This window comes from Dufourea novaeangliae, unplaced genomic scaffold (genome assembly GCF_001272555.1).
Source record: "Dufourea novaeangliae isolate 0120121106 unplaced genomic scaffold, ASM127255v1 scaffold151, whole genome shotgun sequence".
NCBI lineage: Eukaryota > Metazoa > Arthropoda > Insecta > Hymenoptera > Halictidae > Dufourea > Dufourea novaeangliae.
Window position 1 is genome coordinate 583,585 of NW_015374040.1, and position 24,054 is coordinate 607,638.

Sequence of the window (24,054 nt, forward strand, 5' to 3'; positions counted from 1 at the left end):
TATATTAGGCGGCGTAATTAGCACAGCGAGCGAGAGAGTCTTGCGCGGCACGAGCTCTACTGCGCGAGTGCGCGGGAGTTACATTCTTTCAGCGCCCGCCTTCCCCAGAAATACTTCCTTCTCGAACAAATCCCGTGTGTCGTCAGTGAAAGTTCGATGTCACATCCCGATCTTCATAATGTGTTTCGCTATTTTGATGCATCGGTTCCGAATTTAGAAGGTTACGATTACCACGCGATTTCAGTTCATAGTCGATTTTCGTTAAGTTCGATCCATTAGCAACGGGATCATGGGATCGTTGCGATTCGAAATTCGAACCGGAAGGAAATATTTCTATCGGCACAAACCATTCGTGTATCTCCCCGCGCATCTATTCCGGTTTGCGACAGCGTTCTGAAGCACGTCAGCTGTCCGATTGTGCAACGATTTAGGCCGATCGCATATGCAAAGGTATGTACTTCCTCCACCGCTAAACGATCGACGGATTCTAACGGTCTAAAACGAACTCGCGTTCTCTAGCGGCTCTGTCTGTTCCCCACCCTCCCACCCTCCCTCCTCGCCCCCACCCCTGGCCTTCGAACTAACAGACAACGAGAGTGAGAGGACGACACATGAAAATGAAAACGAAATGGTCGATGACAGACGTTGTCAACTGATAGCGCGAAAGAATTTAGCGATGGAACGAAAGAAAGGGAAATTATGATATCGCGGTTAACTTGCCTGAAAGGATTCAGTCGGGGCAAGTGTGTGAAATAGAATCTAACGACATGTAAAGAAAGCTCTATCCAGTAAGACTATCTTCCTGCGAGGTTCGCACACCCGCTTCCGCGATTAATTTTTCGTTGTTCTTTTTTTTTTACCTCGAACGAATAGTCCTCAGTGGGAAGGACGTGTACGCGAGCCACCAGCAGGAGGAAACAATGGAAGGCGAGCCAGCTTTATTCGTTGCGATCAATCGAAGCGCGTGCTTCGAGCCGCGTTTCCGAGTGATGCCGCTTAAGTGGGTTCCTGACATCTCGACCGTACGTTTCTACCAGCGTATTTGGCAGTCTGATCTCAGGTTCTCACGGGTATATAGAGGTGGCAGTCTTGATCGGCGAGCCAATACGCGGCTCAATACTTGCTGGCCTCGACAAACAAACGGCTTTCGTGCCGTCTTCGGGGTGCTGAAATCTTCTCGTCCTGGTGCATTTTCCATCGATTCGAGTGCCGGTAACGATGCGTCGTATGAATAATCTCCCTCGTACTGTCGACCTGCAACAGGGAATTCTTTGTGGCCCTCATTACGGGCGACGGTTTCTTCGGGCCGAAGTACGGATCCCGTGGATCCATGCCGCCCATGTCCGCGTTCACCAAGCTGTTGTGATGATTTATGTCGGCATGGGGGTTGTACTTGATGAAATTGAAACACTCCTGTCGACCGCGAGGATTCTTCATCGGTTTGCCGAACTTGTTGAAGCCTAAATACCGCGAGCTGTCTATCACGCTTCGGTACCTTAAATACGAACCGTTGTAGATTTCGTAAAACTGGCACATTGGACCTTTCTGCTTCTTGGGCTGTAACGAGAAAATGATATTCTTCTTAGGCATGCTCAATATCTTAAGGGGTCATGAATTCTCAGTCAGAAATTTTCCAAAAATCGATTTTTCACTATTTACATTTTCTTTAAGTATATCTCGAGAAAATTCTGTGCAAGTTTCAAGGTAATCCTATTAAAAATGACAGAGTTACAGGCGTTAAAAAATGAACATTTTATATAAGTGTAAGCTTGACTTGAAACTTTAAACGCGTTTTTCTCGAAATTACATTTTACAAATCGGTGACCAATATTTCTCGAAAACTACTGTGTCGATTTACATGAAGTCTTTTGCGCCTTATTTCAAATCAGAAAAACTTGTCCTGGAACGAAGGAATCTTTTGTTCGTTCCATACTTTTTTTTTAATTGACCAAAAACGAGTGATTTTTTAGGTGAAAATCGCACTTTTTCGAAAAACCCGACGTTCAAGGACAAGATTGGTTCTTCCATTACATAAATCTTACTGAACTTTTAATTCCAGATGAACCGTTACGAAATTACAGTGATCACGACAGACCACTTTTTGTGACGAGACATCCGGGAGATCACTCACCATTTATTTACTAATAAATATTTTTAAATAAAAAAATACTTTATAATATAGAAACTGCAATCTTTGAAACAGAAGCACACTTTTTGAAAAGGGTCTTATAGTTTTCGAGAAAAAAATTCCCAAAGAACACTTTTTTTTCGGCCTCCTGACCGAGCATGACCCCTTAAATTATTCAACGTACAGAGTGTTTCAGACGCGAATTTATTTTTGAAATAGGAAACATGTTACTTTCTTCGTCTTATGTACTGCTGAACTCGTTAAAATCGAATAAGTTAGAAACTGAAGAAAGGATTAATTGTATGAGCGTTTTGATTGAAAACATACTGCACGTTAGTTGCTTTGTACGTTGTTTTTTACTACTTCTAATATAATTATCACACCATGAGTTCTTTCCGAAAGTTGTAATAATTCCTCAATGCATTTACAAGTACCTATGTTCGAATAGAGTGGAAAGAGTTGAGGTATCGCGATTTAATAATCTCACTCGTAAATTACAGTTCTACTTAGGAGACGCTTTCTAGCTACCCGCCACTAAGAGCAATAATGTAAGCGATCAATATAAATATCTGAACTGTGCAATCCAGCGCATTTTCCGTCGCGTATAAATTCACTCGCTCAGTCAGGATGATGAAATATGTCTACTAATTGGTAGGCATGTAATTACCAGGCCGACAAGTTTCCACCGCTTGTTGAAGCAAATGTATCGCTGACTCTTTTCCGCGAAGATATACAGCTTCCTACTGAAATCTTCGGATTGTGTTGTAAGTTTTTCTGCAACATGAAAAGGCAAAAAATTCAATTAAAGAACCGTAATAAAGATTCCATTAATCGTGCATTAATATATTTCTTCATTTTTACGTTTTTAAATCATTTAGAATTTTTCTTTTTAATCCGTAAATTGTTTAATATTTTTCGAATCGGACAACAATTGCCGTTCGGAAAAAGAGGAAAATATTACATAGTAACTATGTATAATAATTACATGTAGGTACATCTGAAGAGTACGAAAAATAGATGGTCCTTTGATTTCAAGAAAATAAAGTCTGTATATGTTTGAGACGCAATCTTCTTACAGTTAAGTTCAATTTAACAGACTTCGCTGTGGTTTGTCTTGCTTCCACAGAAAGTGAAGAAATGGAAAGTTAAAAAAAGATAAGATAATATTTTCGTAAGTAACCGTGTCTGTTTTATGCACAAATACTTTGTACATAGACAGTCGCGCAATAATGCTAAAACTGATTTTGTACGAGTGATAGACAAAGTCTTCGTCCTTTTGAAAGAAATTCCGTTACAAACAAAATTCCTTAGATAGAATTGTATTCCACGTTTTCGAGTCGTTTTTCTGTTGCTCGTTGTTTATTTGTATCACTTCAAAAATATTTTCGTGCACCACGTTTGAACATACAACGATTTATACCTACGTATAGATCGGCGTATACATATGTATTTCCGTATATTTTTGCGGAAATAAGTCGCTTAATATCTAACAAGAAGTCTGGACAGGTTACACAAACGCGATGTAATCAATGCTCAGGAGAAGTTAACGGAAGAGATGATGGAGCTTAGAAAACCGTGCATCGACCAAAGACATCAGTTGTCGGGACAAATGACAGGATGCAGTAGGCAAGCCGTTTTGTGGTTCAGTATGCGAGCTGGCATATTTCCAAGAAGAGATCTCGTCGAGGTTTATGGCGTGAGTTGTACCTACATCGATGCTCGGAGGCCCTCTTCCAGGCGCTGTTCGGCACCGAGAAAGGAAGGAAAGGTTGGCTAAGCCTACCGCCGCGGCTAGTTGGTGCTAATGAAGGTGGCACAGACCGACCGGTGTGTACTTTGCCACTTAGCGGATCCTGTCGTGCCTCGACCCCGAAGTGCACGTTGCGCTGTGTTCAGTGCAACGGCGCGGCGTGTCTCCCTTTTTCTTCGCACCAGCTATTACGAAATTCTGCCGACTGAGAAGTAGGCTTCCTTTGTTCCGGATAACGAAAAAAAGGGCTGGGTGTACAGGTGTACGACTGGAGGTCCCCCGAGCTTTCCATTCGGAAGGACGACATATTTATGAAACTGGCAGCCAGCGAATACCGTACTGGTAAAGAGATTACTTTATTTACATATTCCAGATTTCAACGTGTAGTATAAGGTCCCAATTTTTATTAAATATACCCACCATTTTTACACTTGTATCACCTATTACAAATTGTAGATTACGTGTAACCTTGAACAGTTACTAAAAAAATAATGAAACACGGACAAACTGTTATTCCTGACTTTACAATCTAATGTAGAACATTATCGGAGTCTCCTCTAATTACGGCGTTACATCGAAAGAAAATCCTTTGCGGGCGGTGGCTCGTTTTAATTTCATTCGCCGACGTGAAAAGTAGCACGGAATAATTAATTTTTGTCAGCGTTACGAAACAAGGTTTGTTAATTGATAGACGCCCGACGGTAAAAGGTACGATGTCACGATCATGGGTTTTTCTACCATCGTTTGCGGGCCACACGAGTGTGGGTATAAGCGTCATGCGTAGAGAAAAGGAAGGAGGTAAGTCTGCAGGGTGGCCCATTTGCTGGAGCCTCGTTAAATTCAAGTGGTTCTCGTCGGGTGCCTTCCCAACATCGAAATCAAGAATGTCCCCGAACTGCCTCGTAAAGTCTTTCTTTCTCCCTCTTAGCACGCCTCTCCTTTGCTCCTTCGTTTTTTTCGTTCATATTTCTTTTTTCCTTCGCGGCCTCCTACCAGCGTTCAGGAACGAGAAAAAGCAGAAAAAGCAAAGAGGACTTAATCTGAGACTGCTCTCTGACAAACCTACCATAGTCTATACTCTGCGCCAATTAATTGCGGTACTTTCCTTAATTAATTGGATTCACCTTTCAACGGATGTCTATCGGAACGGTATTCCCCCCCCCCCCCTTTAGTCGGATGAGAAATTTGTTCTTTTTACCGCTGATAATCGTATCTGGATGCGCGAGAATTAATTGTTGTACAAGCGAGAACGATATATTTTATACGTATTGATTTTCGACAATGAATTGTAGTCAGTAAATTATGAGGTTTTACCGCATGAAGTTGCTGATATTCGAGTAGTTGACAGTGAATTCTGATTAGTGAACTTGATACAACTTATATTGGTTGTTGTGGTGTGAAGACGTATAACAGTATAGTATTCCCCTGGTAGGAAAGTTTTTAAAGTTAGTTTTAAGTTTCCCTTAGTAGCAAAGTTGAATAAATTGAAGTATAAAATCTTGCTACGTTCGCCATATGCACGAAATTTTGTCTCAACAGACTATCATCTGTTCTAGTAACTGGAGCATTTTGTTAGAAATGAAAGATTCTTTAATTGAGAAGCAATAATTACAGCATTTGCAGAAATTATACAATCTATTGAAATATATTAGTTCATATTTCGCCACGACAACGTTATAACTGCGGACAGGGCATTTCTACAATAAATAAAAATTATTCTTTCTGGCAATTTCATGTCGTATAACCGAATAAAAAAATACTTTAGTCGTTTACATTTTAAATATTCAATATAATGTATATCCAGTTTAATTTATGGAAAACACAAAAAAAGGTGGTACAAAAATTCTTTCATTTGAAGCATGAAATTATTTTTTGTTAATGGTTTGCCTGATTTTCTTCTGAATACTAGTTAAAACTATCAAATTTGGTTAATGTCTCCAAATTACAACGTATAGAAACGACTGTCAGATCGACTAATTGAACTGTATTTCAAAGATTGTTTAACAAAATTTCTGTTTGCTATCTACTATTATGATTCTTCGATTAGTAAAAGTATAAATATGTAGTTATCTCGAGAGGTGTTTTTTTGAATCATTCAATATCTCATTTGTTTCACCCACTGTTTTATACGCGGTTATAACACTTGGCCGTAATTTGATAACGTTATATAACGTTATCCAATCAAGAATGAAAATTAACTTATTTTAGATTTGATTAGATGACGACTAAAAATACGTTGATAAATATCAGCATAGTTGTGTAGGTCAGTACAGTTAATTCTATAAGTTGAAGGTAACTCAGAACTGTATTTCGTATACTTTACTGATTAAAAGTATACCTAATAATAATTTAACCAATATTTAATGCTAGTGTTACCACCTTTAAAACAATCTGCCTGTATATACAAATTAATTAAAATTGTTAGATAAAATTGCAGTCTTTTAAAAATAAAATGTACAATTCAAAAATGTTGGAATTATACGTTCCTAACAATTAAATGTTAGCTTTACATAGTGATTTCTAAAAGAATAACACTTCATTCATAATACTTTTAACCGAATTCAAGTCAATAATTAATATGTCTATCATATTATTCACTTTACAGGTATCGAATTCCATTTAATTTCTTATCCAAAATATGGTTACGTGTCCATTTCCGGAAGGTAGAGTTGATTTAATTCATTACCGATACCAGAAACATGCCCACGTATGTCTCCGATGACTCGCAATAAAGCTGAACGTTGTTTTCTCCGAATTCGATAAAATTTTATAGAAGTGTATTACTCTAAGTACCACTTTAGCTGTTATCGAGTCGGAAATCATAAGGGAGTTAAAAATATCATAATTTCATGAGCGTGCAGCGAATGCCTGTAGAAAAACATAATGAGAGCTATCAACGGCAAAACTTCTGTCACAAGTACCTATGTACATATATCGAACGAGTTCAGAAGTATCGCCAGAATTCCCCTTTTTCCGTTTCGCGACGTCCGCTCTCTATTACGAACCACGATGTATTTACCTGCAAACATGGCAACGGAAGAAAGTATGACGATAACAACCCGAGACTAATACCGTCGACTCGAAAGATGAGATACGTATGTGATGTTTGCTAGTTCCAGTTACCCATTACCGAACTCCAATATTTCCTATACCTATTCACCTGCCGGCGAAGCTATCGCTACGAAACTTCGATGGTTCGTCTTGAAACGATGATTATCGTTAACAAATAAGGGAACGCAGAATCGTTCGAATACTGCAGTTAAGACGATGACTAGTAGGTATACTTATGCAGTTACGCCAGCATTTATACGTCCACAGAATCTTTCATAACATTTCACTGAAATTATAAGTCCAGCAATTAATTAGTATTACTTTTTTAATCGAAATGTTTAATACTTTACTGACCAGTAGCCTATTAATATACTTCTAAATTTTAGTGCTCGTAGATATGTAGCCTATTAATTTATCCTTAGATCAGGGTTAATGTAAAACTTATTATGTTACTCTAGCAGAGTTCTTGGTATTTTTCATGAATGTAATTTCCTACTGTGATGTTTGAAATGTTTAATAATACTTCCTTGGCTGTTGATCGTTGGGTCTACTAATCTTATTAAATAGGAGACGGTACTTAATGTGTTAATTAATAAACGTTCCTGGAATTGTGGAAACAAGAGGAAAATTTTTCGATTTATAGTTGTACTGCAAAAAATTGATTGCGACCGCATAAGGGAGACTTAATATTGGATAACTTATAGTTGAAAATGTTTTCTTTTATACCCATAGGTACAGAGGTATTTTAGGTGGTATGTAATTTGTAACACTCTGTATAGGGTGGTTCGGTTTTTTGTACAGGAAAGAAGGTTGTGCTAGATTTAAAAGTATGTCGGAGATGTAACATACAATTTTTTTGTACGAACCTTCGTTCTCAAGAAAATCAAATTTTAATACTTTAGATTACGATTGGTCAATGTATTTGAACATCATTTACTCACTTATTATTGCTATTGAATTATTATTTTCTAATATTTAAATATCATTCAATTATAAGGATTAACTCTTATTTCAAAGAATTTTATATACTGTTCTGTACATCACTTTATTTTTTTACGCTCCACTAGCATTCTTACGTCAATATTAGCCAACAAAACTTCTCTGAATTCCACATGAAAGAAAGCAATAAAATAAAAACCTGTATCTTTTAAAATACATGTGTATACAAGATCTGTACCTACATAATTAAATTCTATCATAATTGCATTTTCGAAGTAACAAGACGAACTTTACTATTAACAGAAGAAATCATGCAAAGTTGCGTTCCATATAAATGACTTTTCCCAAATTTTACAAAAATATAAGAATGTAATTATTACTGTAACAATTAAAACCAAGCCAATAAAATTAGTAGAAATTATATACCGTTATATCTCAAATATAATTTTGTAATTGCAATATCGAAAAAATAATTGGGTTTCCATCGTACAATAAATAATATTTAAGTTTCACGTCGAATCGTTTAGCCCAAAAATCGATTGATATTCGTTGCTAAAACACGAAGATATTTATTCATGATATACTCTCATATTTGGCAGATATGCAACAAGACGAAACAAGAGAACGAAGAAGAAGCAACTAAATTTTTCGCTTCGAACCTCTGTCTTCTGTTCTCGAAGTTTCCTCCTACCTCCTTCGCCCTCGTTCCCTGTGATCGAAGCCGCCACGAGATTAGAGGCTGCCAAATGAATTAAAAGCCAATTTTAATCAAAAGCGGGCACCGGCTTTTAGGCACGATTACCCCCGATAATAACTGGTAGGTTGGACCCCGCGCGTAAGTAGGAAAGAGCGAGACGGAGAGAAAGAAGAATGGATCCCATATATTACTTCTACGTGCTTCTCGCGATACAGAAACCGATTCTTCGTTCGTTATAGGTTCGCAACTAATAGCCTTTTTCTATAGGGAATCGAGTGCCACCGAAACTTTTTCACTCTCCAGAATTCTTTTGTTATTTCACCGTAACAATTGTGCAGAACCCTTTTTCGCCAAGAATTTCACCGTCTGAACAATGAACCGCAGTCGGTACACGGTGGGTTAGATCGAATTCGTAAGTGAACTTAAACAAATTAGGCAGGTTTTGCTGGACGGTACGACTGTCTGAGAACCACTGGGGCGCCACAATTTCACAGCGTCGGCGTTATGAAAGCTATAATACGACGCGAAAGTGAGTATACCGGTACCGACCGCGTAAACAGAAGAACAAGGGTAAAAAGGGTAAGAGAAGAAGGAAAAGACGCGTATAGCCGCCGTTCTTGTTATAATCCTGGCTTGTCTAATAGCGATCCTGCCGTTAACACCTAAACGTACGATTGGTCGATGCAGAGGAACCGGCTCTCCGCGGTCCGGAGCATCATCCCCCGTTGAATCAACAAGATTACAACAGAACAGAAATAAACGAATACACCAGTTGTCCCAACACGGATCAAAGCTATGACGGGTGAAGCCCTGATTTGCCCGACTGACGCGATAATCACAGTTCTTCGTGGGCTAGAATAATTAAATTCCCGAACGAACGAGTCACCGGTGCAGCTAGAGATCTTCTTTTCTTCGTTTCGTAAGACGGATCGTTCTCTCTTCTCCTTTCTCTTGTTAGTTTTGTTTCTTCTTATCGGGCAAATAAGGTGTCACAACGTGAAGTACCTACAGCGACTACACGGGATGTTAGACGTTTAAGGGGAATGGGACCTTTCGTTGGCCAATTAAAGTTGTTTAAGGATGCAACCTCCGTGGACCCTGAGCTGTATGCGAACGCTCACACAATCAACGGGACTCATGTATGTATACATGATGCACGAGAGAAACAATCGATTTCGTAGAAACCAAAATATGTCCCAATAATTGCATAAACGAAGTTTTCGTGGATACAGAATTCACGGGTAGACTTCACTACAAGGTGATATGGCACGTATAAAGATCATATGTTGAAAGAATTGGAATTTTAGGAAGTGTACGATTGAGACAGACGCCGATGTAAACTCACAAGATGGCTGCTCAAGTCACGTTTTGTCAAATATCACACGATTTAATGGTTTTCCCGTGAAAAGCAGAGCAGACCACCCTGCATAACATTATATAACATTATCGTGGAAATGCAAATTTTTGTCAATTTATCACTTTTGGAAGTCGCATTTTCACGTTTCCACAATTTGACGCATTCAGACTCAAGAATATACAAGAGTATATTTCAAGGATTCTCCGCTGGGGGCACTTATGGTATATGTCAGTCATTTTGGACATGTTACCATTAGTTGAAACTACAAATCAGTCGGTAAATGTAACCTTGCAACACGAAAGGCACATGTAGTTGCCGGACCGTATCGAGACTTTTGTTACGCTGTTGCCTCATGTCTCCCGTTACAATTCTGCTCATCAAGAGAACGATGGGATACTTATGGCTCGAGACGAGATTTCAATTCTCGCTGAACGTAGGAAAAGAACGGCGCGAGCGAAATAGTATTCGTACTTGCGATGATGTTTATTTTTTTTAATCGATCAAAATTACATACGAAATACTTGAAATGTTGTTCCGGAGAAACAAATTGTAAAAATGACACCATATATTCCGGGTATTTCATATACAAAAAACATGGAATACTATGCAAATCTACTGTTTGAAATGCTATTTATTTATCATTTATTGACATAATTGATACAGGTGTTATATGCTTACACTTATATTTCATAAGAAGAACGCAAGAAAAACATTGACTAAATAAATTTATTCGATGAAAATTTATTCAACGAATGAAGACACTTTTTTTATTCGAAGAGTGTTTTATCCGAAGGGTCGAATAAAAGTTTCATCTTTCATCTGTAACTCTATTTGAAGGTTTCGTATAAGACTTAGAATAACTTTTGCCAACTTGAATAATAATCCAGTCGAATTAGACTTTGAACAAAAAATAATTCTAAGTAGCTATTTTTTTGTGCGAAATGGTTCGAAAGGTCATTAGAGATGAAATGTATACGTTTTATACTTGTGAATGGTTGGGGAGCGTTGTTAAACGAATTCGAGCAGCTGCGAAATCATGTTTTTCGCGCGCAGAAAAAAATATAATTATTTTAGAGAAAAAAGGTTGAAATACAAAGTTTAGGAATTGTTAATACCTACAACGTGAGCTATAGTACGCCAACACAGGCCTACGCATTAAATTGCAAACGAATGAAAACTGTCAAAATAGGCTTTTTTTTTCAATTGTTTAACACTCGGAGAGATTTGAACGTGGAGCTCTGAAACTTTAAGAGAATATGGCTCCTCTTACGATCAAAACGGGTGCCAAATTTGTAGCAGTAAATATTTTCTGAGTTTTCAAAAAGCCATTAATTTGTCCCAAACCCGCCCCCCAAGCAGCGGGGGTATTTTTTACTCATTCAGAGTTATACTATCCTATAGACTCCCAGATGAAATGAATCTGCAATAGTACGCCACCGAAAAGTGGCTCCAAAAAATAGGTTCCTTTTTTCTCGTAAACAATTTGAATAGATCTTCATTATTTATTGTATCGAATTGCCGTATAGACTATTGGATAACTACTATTTGTCCACAAATTAAAAAAAAAATAATTTTACTTTAAATTAATTAGGAGTCCATATAATTTTTCTTTTTAACATTTACTGTAGCGTCAATTTTTAATATTGAAATTTGGACGAAGTCTGGATGCAGACTTAAATTATCCGATCCTTAATTTTCGAATTAATCTATTCAGTGGCTTCTCTTATAAAGATCCCAAAGTTCCGGTATGCAAACGGACAGCGTGCGGCGGGAGTGGAGTAGGCAGAGCCCGCCACGCGACGAGCTCATGCCGCCCAAAATTGATCTCGCGCGTTATATCTGGCGGACACAGGTGATTTGTAAAACAGCAGATTTGTATAATATTCCATATTTTTTGTTTTTGGAACACCCGGAATATCATTTCAAGTATTTTGTATGTAATTTCATTGATTAAAAAAAATAAGCACGATTGCAAGTACGAGTAAAAAAGCTTTATCGTTGCACATATTAGTACATATTGTTTCATTCTCGGATCTCTTTCGCTCGCGCCGTTCTTTTCCTACGTTCGCCGAGAAACGAAATCTCGCTTCGAGCCGTGCTCCGCGGATCTCCTGATGGGCAGAATTGTAATGAGAAACGCGTGGCAACAGCGTAACAAAACTCTCGATATGGTCGAATAACAATGTTTTCGCGTAGCAGAATATTCAAACCCAACTTGATGGTAAGAGGAACAAACATATATTTGAAAGTACTGCCGTTAGATGTCGCATCGTCAAGCTGTACCAGTTACCGATTATGTATTTTCGCTAGCGTCCGATTGTTTACATCGGCGCTTCGATCGATTCGGAATCGGCCCCGAAGGAGTCTGCGCTCTTAATGCGATAAGAATATCAGGATGAACTATATGATTTCGACTATTACTCGTTACGATCATTGGGGCTGGGCTTTCTAAGTGCATAATGGAAAATCAATAACAACTGTTTGTCTGGAACATCCTGATCGTCGATGTGGTTATTATCGGATTGTATTCAAGATATGTGTACAGAATATTGTCTTCGATAGATTGCAACATACTGCCAATTCGTTAATTTATAGTAATATAACTATTTGTATCAAGTTAGTGGTTGAATTATTGCAGTTTCGGTATCACATGGCACTATAATCTATAATAGCCTAAAGAAGCTGAACGTTTTTTGAACATACTGCTCAATTTTTTCAAACAAGCGCCACTCGAATTGCTTGTCGTAATGCGTACACAAGTCTAAACTGTATTCACATTAACTGTCAAAGGTTTCACGTGAATTTAGTATATCGATAGTAATTTAAAAACTACAGTAGTAAATAATTAGTATTTCTTTAATTCTTGCCATGTAGGATATGAAAAGTTTTAGTTTTTTGTTCGAAGACACTCCAGAACGGAGAAGTGCGCACCGCCGATCGGCGAGTCAATATTAAAGGACCCACCGCACAGTAGTTCCATAGACATAGACATACAGACTGCGCATCTCCCTGAAACAGGCGTCCCAAGTTTCGAAAGAGGTAGATAATTTACGGAGGAGTTGGCATCTGTTTTGAAATTTAAGTAGTGGGGGATGAGGTTCTGAGAATTTACATTTTGAATGGTGGACTTAGCTTTATTAGAAAGAGATAGCAAGTCCTCCGTTTCTTTCTAAAGTTGGAACACCGGCTAAATCTGACGCGCAGTTTATATGTATTTCTATGTCTATGAGTAGTTCTAGCACCGCCATTTTGTTGGAAAAACTAAACAAAATACGCCGTTATAATTTGCAATAGACGTATAATAAATGTCTTTGATAAGATTTTCTATGGAGTTCATTATTTAGAAGAAAAAAATTGTTAAATAAACCCATCATTTTCATGCGTCGAAGGTGGTACCACCCCCCCTTAACAAAATAGAAAAATTAATGTTTATTGTATGATATTTAAGAAAAATATTTACTACAACAAATTGTTACTTACAAATGTTAATTAATCACGCAGCACGTAGTAATATCTTCATTTTCAGTTTTTTTTCATCTTTAACGTAATATGACGATTAATATACACATATAATTAAGGAACTCAGAACTAAATTGTCATAATATGTACTCCGAACCTACGCTGTCTACCAATTTCATCGCTGTTCTCCCTGCACTTTGAAATTAAAGGTTTACGTTCAAAAACAGAAAAATTCGGAATCAATATCACGACGACCCAATAAGTCTGGATCGCTTCAATTTATATTGACTCCGACCTGGCGACAAATATCGTAGAGAGACAGGACCTCTTCGTTAATTAGTCGTCTGAATTTTCGAACACATACACCAACAGGACAACGTCGTCATAAAACAGATTCATAAAGTCGAGGTGACTAATTAGCGGACAGTCTGCAAACAAACAGTTTTCCACGCGAGGCTAATTATCTCTCCGAGTCCGCCGACTCGCGGAGGAATTCACGAAGTCATCCAAGAGACCCCCGGTCTCGGCAGTTAGAATTCAAAGCTTCAAGGACGCTCTCACGGTGTCTGAAACCCTTGGTGCAGAGAGAGAGAGAGAGAGAGAGAGAGAGAGAGAGAGAGAGAGAGAGGGAGAGAAAAAGAAAGAAAAAGAGAGAGAGCAAGTCAGTCGGAGTCGAGTCGGTCCGTTTCGCGAACGGAGCTTGAGTAATCGCTCGGTTAGGAGAGGCTCGTTGTGCGGAGTAAAGTGCCGAGAGAGGTAGGAGATGTAACCAGAAGGAAAAAGGTGGAGGCAGACCGGCAGCGGCGGGCCAGACGTAGGAGATGGAAAAGGAGGAAGAGGTGGACGAAAGTGATGGATCTCGGGGAGGTGCAGACGCGGCGCAGCGTGCGGCGCGAAAACTGGCTCCTCTATTTGCACAAGCCTTCTTCCCTCCTTTCAGACCGTCCTTTCCTCCCCTTCCAAAGATCGTCCGAGAACGAGAAGAGGAGCCGCCTCGCACTCGCGCCGCCGTCGATTGGGCGGACAGCTCCTTTCTGACACTGGCTACGAGACACGTTTCGAAAATTCGACTTTCCCATGAAATCTTGCCCGTACCGGTATTTACGATCGCGCCCAAATACCGGAAGGCCAACAACGGACTACTGGTGAAATGGTACGGTGTCACCGAAGTTTTAATGGATAACAGTAACCGCGAGGTATCCTGGTGGAATACTAACCCGCTATAATCGTAATTATTTACGTGGTGTCGAGAACAAAAATTTGACGAACGTTTATTTTTCTTATTGTTCTATTCAATGAATTCGTCGAAAATTGAACTTCCAACACAAATTCTGTTAATACGTTCATTGCGGCAGATTTCTTTGTGGACTTTCCAATTTGGCGGTGCGGGACAAATGTGCCTCGTACTGGTATGGTTATAGGCTATAGCCCGTAACGAAACACGGGCTGCACTGAAACACGGGCCGCACCGCAGTAAACGTGTTAAATAGGTTGATGATACTATTTATTATTCACTACTTAAATGTGTAATGCAGCTTCGTAATAGTGATGTACTTACAATAAAATACAATATATGTATTTCAGAACCGTGGGGAAACATCGCTGCACTTATAACGACTTTTGTCGTCATCGAGTGTTAGCGCTTGGCCAGTCCATGACGTCGTATGTCACCAACAAACGTTAATGTGTTAGTATTATTGATTAAATCGGTTGAATCGGTAATAGCCGAAAGCAGCATTCACACGTCCAAACAAAGGAAGTAAGCATACACGTGAGAGTTGGATTTTCAGTGAAGATACGGAGTGGTATGAACGCTGATTTATTATCGATTCGGCAAACTTACCGAATTGATCAAAAAACCGTATCGTCTGTTCTGGCTGTTAATCGGAGAAGATAAATACCAGTCGGATAACTTTTAGTTCTTTCATTTGTTTATACAATATCTATACTTTTGTGTATTAGTATTAATTCTGTAATATTTTCACTTACTATTATAGTAGTCCTAGTGTTCTTCTCTTAATTAGCATTTCAACATAATTCATTAAATGTAATGTATGGTTGGAAGCTCATAAGTTGCCGACGAATCAAATTTGCTGGTAACGAAGAGAGCGAACGGGACACACGAGATCAAGTGAGATAGGGGGATAACAGAATAGTCACGTGGTAATGACGTAGTAATGACGTGCGTAGCGCCTTGCAATGCTAACCATTGGCCGGCGAGATACCATTCTTTCCCCTGGCCCCTGTGCCGTCCAGCTTATTTAGACTCGGCAACTTATCAGCTTCCAACTATACATACTTGATACGCCAGATTTGTTATTTTTGTATGAAACGTTGTTTTATACAAATTTGACCTTTACTTTTACTATATAATCAAAACATTATTATTGTGTTGAAAAATTCTATTTCAAAAGTATAAACGTAGCGTAGCAATTCTTACTCTATTGGATCAAATTCAGAACAAAAGTTATCATCTCCCCAATTCTTCCCGTAGAAGCAATTGTCGGACATTATCCTTATCTAGAAAATTCATTTAGAGCTTTCGCATGTTAAAAATTCTAAATTTTTGAAGAAAATATTTAAAAACTGATTTTCAAAAATTATTACTACATATTATTTTATTGAAATAAAAGGAATATAATCCTAGTATACAAATACGAGGTAAAGTATGTATATACTTTACGATTGATGTTATAATTGAAAGAATGATTGTGTGACATTGTAATTCTAAAAGTTTATCGAATGCGTTTAGAAGATAAGACAGATCCCGAGTAAGTGCAAACATACAGGTCTGGGTTAGGCGTTATCTCATTTTCAGTTGTACTTCATAAAACAGGGACAATCGTGTGCACCAACTTAGGTAGTTCTTAATACTTTGACTGCCACGGCAAACACATACGAATAGTATATTTAATCTCTGGCTAAAAACCCATCTTTACTCAACATCTTAAGGAAATAAAAATTTTCTTCGCGTTAACGAACGAAAATATGACTCTTGTATATTCGTGCGTAACTAATTGTAAATTAATGTGCACAATCTATTCCTGTTGTTTATAACTTTTTCAAAGAAATTTCTGTAACAGTTTGTGCAATTAATTACATTTGTTCAAGCTATGGATCGCCTATCGCGGATACTTTGATGCCCTATTTCACAGATACCACTGATAGCATTCATGGGTAATTTCTCGCCGGATTACCCTTTTATACGTTTCGATAAGCGATTCACGATAAATCTCGTCTACAGAGAATCGTTAAACCGTTAAGTATATGGAGCTCTCTCTTCCTCTTTTACTCTTTGCAAGTTCCATTAATATCTTGAACCCGATTTCTAGGGAAACGACCGTGAACCCGAGGCGATGGAGGCGCGACAACAACGGTCCCAATAAATAAGCACGAAAACGAGTACTGGCTCGTTCCGGCAGAGCCAAAGGCGAGATAAGCATTGTCTAGTCGAAAACAATCGCGACGAAACGAGGGGAATGGGACAACGGTAATTCATCCAGAGTCCTCGATGACCCCTTTCTTTTACTCCTTTCATTCCTTTCCCTCCCGTGTACGTTATCCGGCTCTGCGGAAATAGAGCTTGGTTATTAGTTCGTAAAGATAAAACTCGAGCTCTGGGAGGAGCGGACGGTGGCGCTTGGTAGCGAAAGCGAACGAGATAAGACCCTAACCCTAGGTCGATCGATAAGGATCGCTATAAATTAAGATATTTAGTGCCGTTGGTCCTGGACATTTATTTCCTCGAGGAGTTCGCCACTCTTTTGTTCAGAATCCTTATTAGTCTACGAAACTATCGATTGGAGAAGATAACGTCACGGTCGAGTAGCCTGTCGACCGGTTACCCGATTCGATTCAATTAATCGATCGACTTATCTTCCTCTGTACAATGACCCCACACGTTGCGCCGGTAAGTTTATTCGGAAGCTGTTCGAATGGCGGAGTCGCGTAGCGAGACTTGTACAAATTCGTAAATCTTAGTAATAAATTATTGGTCGAGTAACGTATTAATACGTATATCCAGTTTAACGGGCCTCGCGATACTAACATTATTTAACTGCGACAGTTACCGTTATTCCTTTCGTCGGCTTAATATTTTCTACTAATTTGCTAAGATATTTTAATTGCTAATAAACGTCAGTTGCATGTGTTTCTGAGCACTACAAAGTTTGTTAAGTCAATTACCGTATTACAGTAGAACGCCGATTATTATTCGAACGAAAAGGGACACAAGTCCGTTTGCACAAACGGCTTTTTCAGATAATTGGTTCAGGAGAACCAAAGTCTAGCAAATATTATAAAACGAATAGAAATAGAGAAGAAATTTTTTCAAAGATGAACGTTAATTGCGTGGAAGATGGCAGGATAACACAAATAAATATTTGAACGGCACATGACGACCGATTTCTTCGACTTAGTCACTATTTTCTTCAACAAGAATAAATGAAGGAATATCAGCTACGTGTCAAATTTCATATCTTGGATTATCTTTACGTATTTCTTATCCAGCCCATTAGAGCGTTGCATAATTTACTTCAAACTCGTTTAAAAATAACGAGTAGTATGTTTTCTTGTGTTCGTTTAAACTAATTCTTTCAAAAATCATTCGTAATTCGTTCTGCGCTCCGACAATCGATAGATATTTGGAATGGCCGGCTTTACCGATAATCGACGTTCAGATATGTAATAGACATTCAGATAAGCGGCGTCCTACTGTAATCGTTAATAATAAACACGTCGTTGTCTTGATTTAATTCGATTTTTTTCTACCATTCGTTACTGTACCATCATCAATATTTATAGTAAACGCATTCAGACGTTGAATTTCTAATGTGAAATCGAAACCGTGAAGATCGATGAATGGTTCCCGTTTTTAATACTGCACTCAATTTATCTGTTCGAGCCGTGTAATTAATTATAATCTTACTTACGGTAAGGTGCATTGTGACCATCGCGTCCCATGGCTTTGATTGAGCGGCCAATTACGGTAACATTGCCGCTGCTGCAAGTCGAGTACAGACTCACGGAGCGCACCATTGCCGGCACCGCCCCGCACATCACCACCTGCAATTGTAAACAATTCTCTACTGTGCAAAATGATCATTGACTTTATAGATACGTAACTCGTGTCACTTGACAAGACAAGTTTAGAACGAACCAAGTCTTTAATTAAACAGACAGTTCAGAAGCAAGTTTAGAACGAAGCAGGTTATGAATTAACGAGAAAAATAAAATGGAACCATTATTTTTTGGAATATTGAAGATTTAATCTGAAAGAACATCTTTCAGACATTGGTTATAACTATTTCGAATTTCAGTGATTCTTGTAAACAACGAAAGTGTTTAATTCACTCGACAGTAATTAGGAAATATTTTGATGGTACATTAAGAGGACTGTGGATATTTATATTTAAAATTTTCTGTGAACACATTTTGTATATTTGCAGTTTCTATTAAGATACGGTAATAGAACAATAATTAACATAGACAATTTTATCACGAGGCAGACCATTATTTTTATGTCCATGTAAACAAGGTTACGTTCAAAAACGCGACAATGCAATAAATCAAACAGAGTTGGACATAATTTTATTCCAATAATACAGGGTAAAAGTCAACAGTACATATCTAAAAGCATTATCCAGACGTTTAAATAGTTAACGAGATTAAATAATTGTTTGTCAAGTATGTATTCATTCACGAAACAGTATGATTTTATTATAAGAATTGGAATTTCCATGCTTAATCGATTAAAAATGTCGAAGTACATTTTCATCTTTTATTCGTTATTCGAAATTCTTTATGCGCGTAATCAATTTGCTCATCTTTGGAACTAAATATGTAGTCACAGAATTTCAACAACTTTAAATATGTCACCGAAAACTTAATTACTGCTTGCTTCTTTTTTGACAAATGATTAGCACCAGCATCGTCGTAAAAACTAGAGTTCCCTTATTCTTCTAATTTTTAAAGGGATGCCAAAGCAAATAAGAATTCGCTAGACGTGTTCTCAGTGCGACGACTGAAAACGAAATCGTTAAGGACGTTATCACTCTTTCACGACCGCGGACAAGAACATTTTTACGGGTGGGGGGATTCGCATATCACAGCATCGAATCATTCGTCGAGTCGTTCACTGCGAATCTCTTCAGCGATCCATCCGTCGGGAGTAAAAATCTGAAGTGCAGAAGAAAGACAGAGGAACGTCGTTACAGCGGGAACTACAAAAGATGTATAGTGATGGCAAATTTTGTTAACGAGCGAACACGAGCTGTCCATTAATGGCCGTGGAATCTGACACTTCTTTTATTTCAAAATGGCGTCGTAACAATGTTACGATGGTAAGACGGCGCTCTTTATACTATCAAATCGACTGTGCAGGGTGTTTCGCAATTACAGGGACCGACTTGATTCGAGAATAATTCCCACAAAGAAGAGATATCTGATGTCATGGGCGTAGCCAAGGCACTTGCCCCCCCCCCCTCCTGAACGGAAAAAGTGGCTTTTGCCCCACTCTACAAGAAAAAATTGGATTTTGCCCCCCCATCCAAGAATTAAACAATTTTTGCGTAATATGTAATATTGCAGTATAATTTGAAACACGACTAACAGCTTCTATTAACAAATACGCATACATTTTCAACGATTTCTAACTTTAAAAACAAAATAAAGTGTGTCTGGCTACATATGGACGTTGTTACTGTGACAATCAATGTGTTAATATTTTTGCCCCCCCCCCCTCTGATAACCTGGCTACACCCATGTATGATGTTTTACTACAAATATGATATCCAACCGAATTGAAAATTACAATGTTCTTTTCCACAAAGCGTTGCAATTAAGAATTGTCACGCTAAAAATGGAAATAATTGCGCAATTTCAATTTATGTTTGCATTTCTATATACCTATGCATAAAAATCATAATTTATTATGTGTGGCTGTAGTTTGGGAGAATGGAATGTAACAAATATAATTTCAGTGGGTATAAATGTATTATATATAACTACAGTTTCCTTGAGACAATAAATGGATATTTATTTTATACCTGTGAGAAGTTTGGAAACTATTATACATATAATTCAGTTCTGACTCATCGTGGATGTCACATAAAAGACAGTATTGTTGAGAAAAATGAATTTAATCCGATTGAACATGTTACATCCCCGTTTACCTCGTTCTGTCATTTAACTTTGTCAAAAGAAAAATGTTGAAAACGGACCGTTGAAACGTCAAACATTAACAAAGCAGAACAAGAAAGGTTGATCTTTAATCTTGCCAAACAGAAATATTTCATTTACAAGCTAATATCTTGCATATCTTTTTTCAGAAAGAACTTAGTAAAACAAAACAAGTCTAGGCAGAAAAGTTACAACACAAACGGTTATCTGATTAATAAAACTTAGAAAATAAGTACACAAGTCCTAATAAGCATGAGTCGATAAATCAATCATTTTTTAAATGTTCGGTTCAGACAGTCATGTACATACTTCCTACACGATTATACTAACTGTGGAGTAACTTGACATCACGCCTTATCGATTGTGCACATGCACATATGGATTGAATTTGCATATGAATAAGTGCTAAGGAGACATTTTAAATTAGCATAGGATTGTAGCAAATCTAAGGAAAATTGCCTGGTGCAAGAAACACGTTGAAAAAACGCAGTAATACGTCCAAAGTAAGACAATTACAATTACTAACTTAAACTTACTTATATGTCTACCACTGAAAGTGGAAATAAAAGTAATTAATACGTTATTCAGAGATTAGACATTAGTATGATTTACAGTAAATGTATTAAAATTGAACATTTCAAAAACCATTAACTTACGAATTTTATTTATGACAAATTTCTGGTTAGTTGTTGTAAATTCTATTAAAAAGTCACTATGTCCCTTATATATATTTATCTATTGAACACCTACGAAGACTATGTTAGATGTCAATACTGTACGAATTAAATACATTGCAAAATATTTCAACTGTTCTAACTACCCTGTTATCTACCCAACTGTTTAAAGAGACATTTTAAATTTAGTATGACATTCGTAAATGAACTTTTGAAACCATGTACATATTTTTCGATAGACTTTTTTATTCAATATTTTCTTTCTATTTGTTTGTACGCACAGATGTCTAAAATATTCTACTTTCATTTTTAATTAATGTCTTGGTCAATCTTTCCATAATTTATACCTTGTAGCACATGTTTGAGCTCAGTAAAGCATCTTCATAAGTATTCATTCGTAGTAGATAACAGAATTCAAATGTACATTGAATGTTGCGATCGGAACTTACGTTGCAGCAATTTCTCTTGGAAACCGATCGCATTTGAAACTGCGGATAAACCTGACCGTTACGAACTCGCCACTTTCCTATCCTCTAAATACTAAGCACACGGCTGCGGTTTGTAATTTTTTCTAACAACGAGGTTGCTGCACGCGATGGAATTTTACATAGCTGCGCTCCGAGCTACGACAATATAGTCTAAGATCTGTAATTGGCGACAATAAAGTTCCTGTTACCATCGCGACGATCCTTTGTTCGCTATAGAAACCTGTGTGAAACAAGTTGTGAAAAATCTTTTGCAATTTTATCATACTGTTAAAGCAATAGTTCGTTGTTGACGCTTACTAGAATTTATGTATTCAGAATGACTTCAATAAGAAGTACAACTATTATGCTACTAGACCAAACAAGCTTTTACTCTACCTACCTACCGCTCACAACTCAGATCGAGACATATAAACTTCATTTAAATACGACTCGAATCCGCTCGCTACAATCTTATCGCAGCTGTCGCCCTTTATCGTTCAGGATGTTCCGATCGTAGATCTTAACTGTGTCTAAAACGAAATGCGTAACGCTTTGCTGCTACCACATCGCATTTGAGATATCGTATTTAAACTACTATAATTTCATAGTTGTACTTAAAAAAATATGTGAAAGATATGGCAGTTAATTACGTACGACAGGTAGTAGGTACTTGATATTTCAGTCGATATCCATTATTTATAACCTTTTCGTTTTAATACTGTATTCGTGAATTATTGATATTCTGTTCGTATTATAAAGTGATCAATGTAGTTTTAAATATACCCAAAAGTCTATACTAGATGTGGATGTAAAATATGGGAAGCAAGAAATAAAAAAGAATATTTCCGATACTGAAAAATCACAAACGCATCATCTTTTATGACTCAAGAATACTCTAGGAGAAATATGCATATTGGACATAAACAAGAATACAAGATATTTTTTTTATCACTTTAGCATTTAAATTAATCACGTCGAATAAGCTAATAAATAACTTACAGATGTAAGTACAAAGCTCAATGTTGCACAGCGGTATTTGTGGATATTATGCACATTTGTCTTTATCCCGAAGTACTTGATTTCGAATATTTTAGTGGAATAAGAACAAAAATTTCAGGAAATATTCGGAAAATTATTTCTGAACACAGTCATTTAAATAAAGAATAATATAATCGTTTGTTTCATCAAGTAAACTAATATACATATATCTATGTGAAAAATACTTTTAATCAAATAATGTAATTTATCACTTGAACAATCATTGTAACATGATTTTAGTAAAATAATTCTGTTTGTTACAAACGTACAAATAATCATTCGATTATTACGAACATTTCAAAATGCAAGTATTTTCTATTTGTCTGCATTAGATACATTCGAATAAAAGTTTATGCAGATGGCCATCAATGATAGAAGAATATTAATAATAATTACATAATTAATAGGGATTTAATACTGATAACGCAGCAATTTATTCTTTTATTGAATACATTTTCCATTAAATATTTATAAGGAACTCTATTCCAAAGATTAATATTACATATGCAGTTTGACGAATGGACGTTATGAAAATGGTAGATGCAACTGTACTTTCTTATTATGCAGTTGTTTGAAATCAACACAGACAGCAATACAAGTGGTCCGAAATTACTAGCTTGCGAAGCACTATACATATACTATATACAACAGCATCTTCTATCTCTAACACGTTTGTATCTAATAAATAATCCACTATACCTCGAAAAAATTTAGTATTTCTTTGGGAAGAACTCAAACATTTACGCCACCTTAATAATATCCGTTACCTCTTTTAAAGATCCCACGTTATTTGGGCTATACAAAAGATCAGGCTAGCTAACCTGAATTGAAATTGTGTCACATTCTTATTACAAATTACAATTATAAAGGACCACTTATTCGTACACCTAATAAATAGTTGTTTCAGTAATCACGTTAAACCATTTGATTCGATACTTTCTGCCATTGGGTAGGGCTAGACGCTGCTATGGACATGGTTACTCGCAGCGACACAAATCATCGAGAGACATTATACACGACAAGGTATCAAAGAGTTCGGGAACCGACAAAGGGCAGCGGTCGTATAAACCGCCGGCCCCCTCAACCGCGTAGGAGTGGAAGCGCTGATCATTAATCTATGACAGGTAAGGTGCGCATCAACGTAATCGTCGATTTACCAGATCCTTGGACGGACTTTCGGCACGCGATCCAACCCGAACCTCGGAACCCCTTCGTGCAACGGGGTGTATCTTTGATCTGACCTAGTCACTGGTCCCTGTACAACAAAGCTCTGGCACGTCTCCGCTCCCGTATCCATCGAACGAGTAAGGTATGC

At 37.5% G+C, this 24,054-nt stretch overlaps 1 protein-coding gene across 1 annotated transcript in view; it reads right to left on the reverse strand.

The window, feature by feature from the left end:
* Positions 1–1,113: 1,113 nt before the first annotated feature.
* LOC107189528 (fibroblast growth factor 18-like) overlaps positions 1,114–24,054 on the reverse strand; it is a gene marked incomplete at its 5' end in the record, with an annotated part of 28,385 nt that continues 5,444 nt past the window's right edge. The window contains 3 exons of the mRNA XM_015578086.1: positions 1,114–1,557; positions 2,796–2,902; positions 18,313–18,445. Coding sequence (XP_015433572.1) covers positions 1,114–1,557; positions 2,796–2,902; positions 18,313–18,445 — 684 coding nt within the window. The remainder of the gene's footprint in view (positions 1,558–2,795; positions 2,903–18,312; positions 18,446–24,054) is intronic.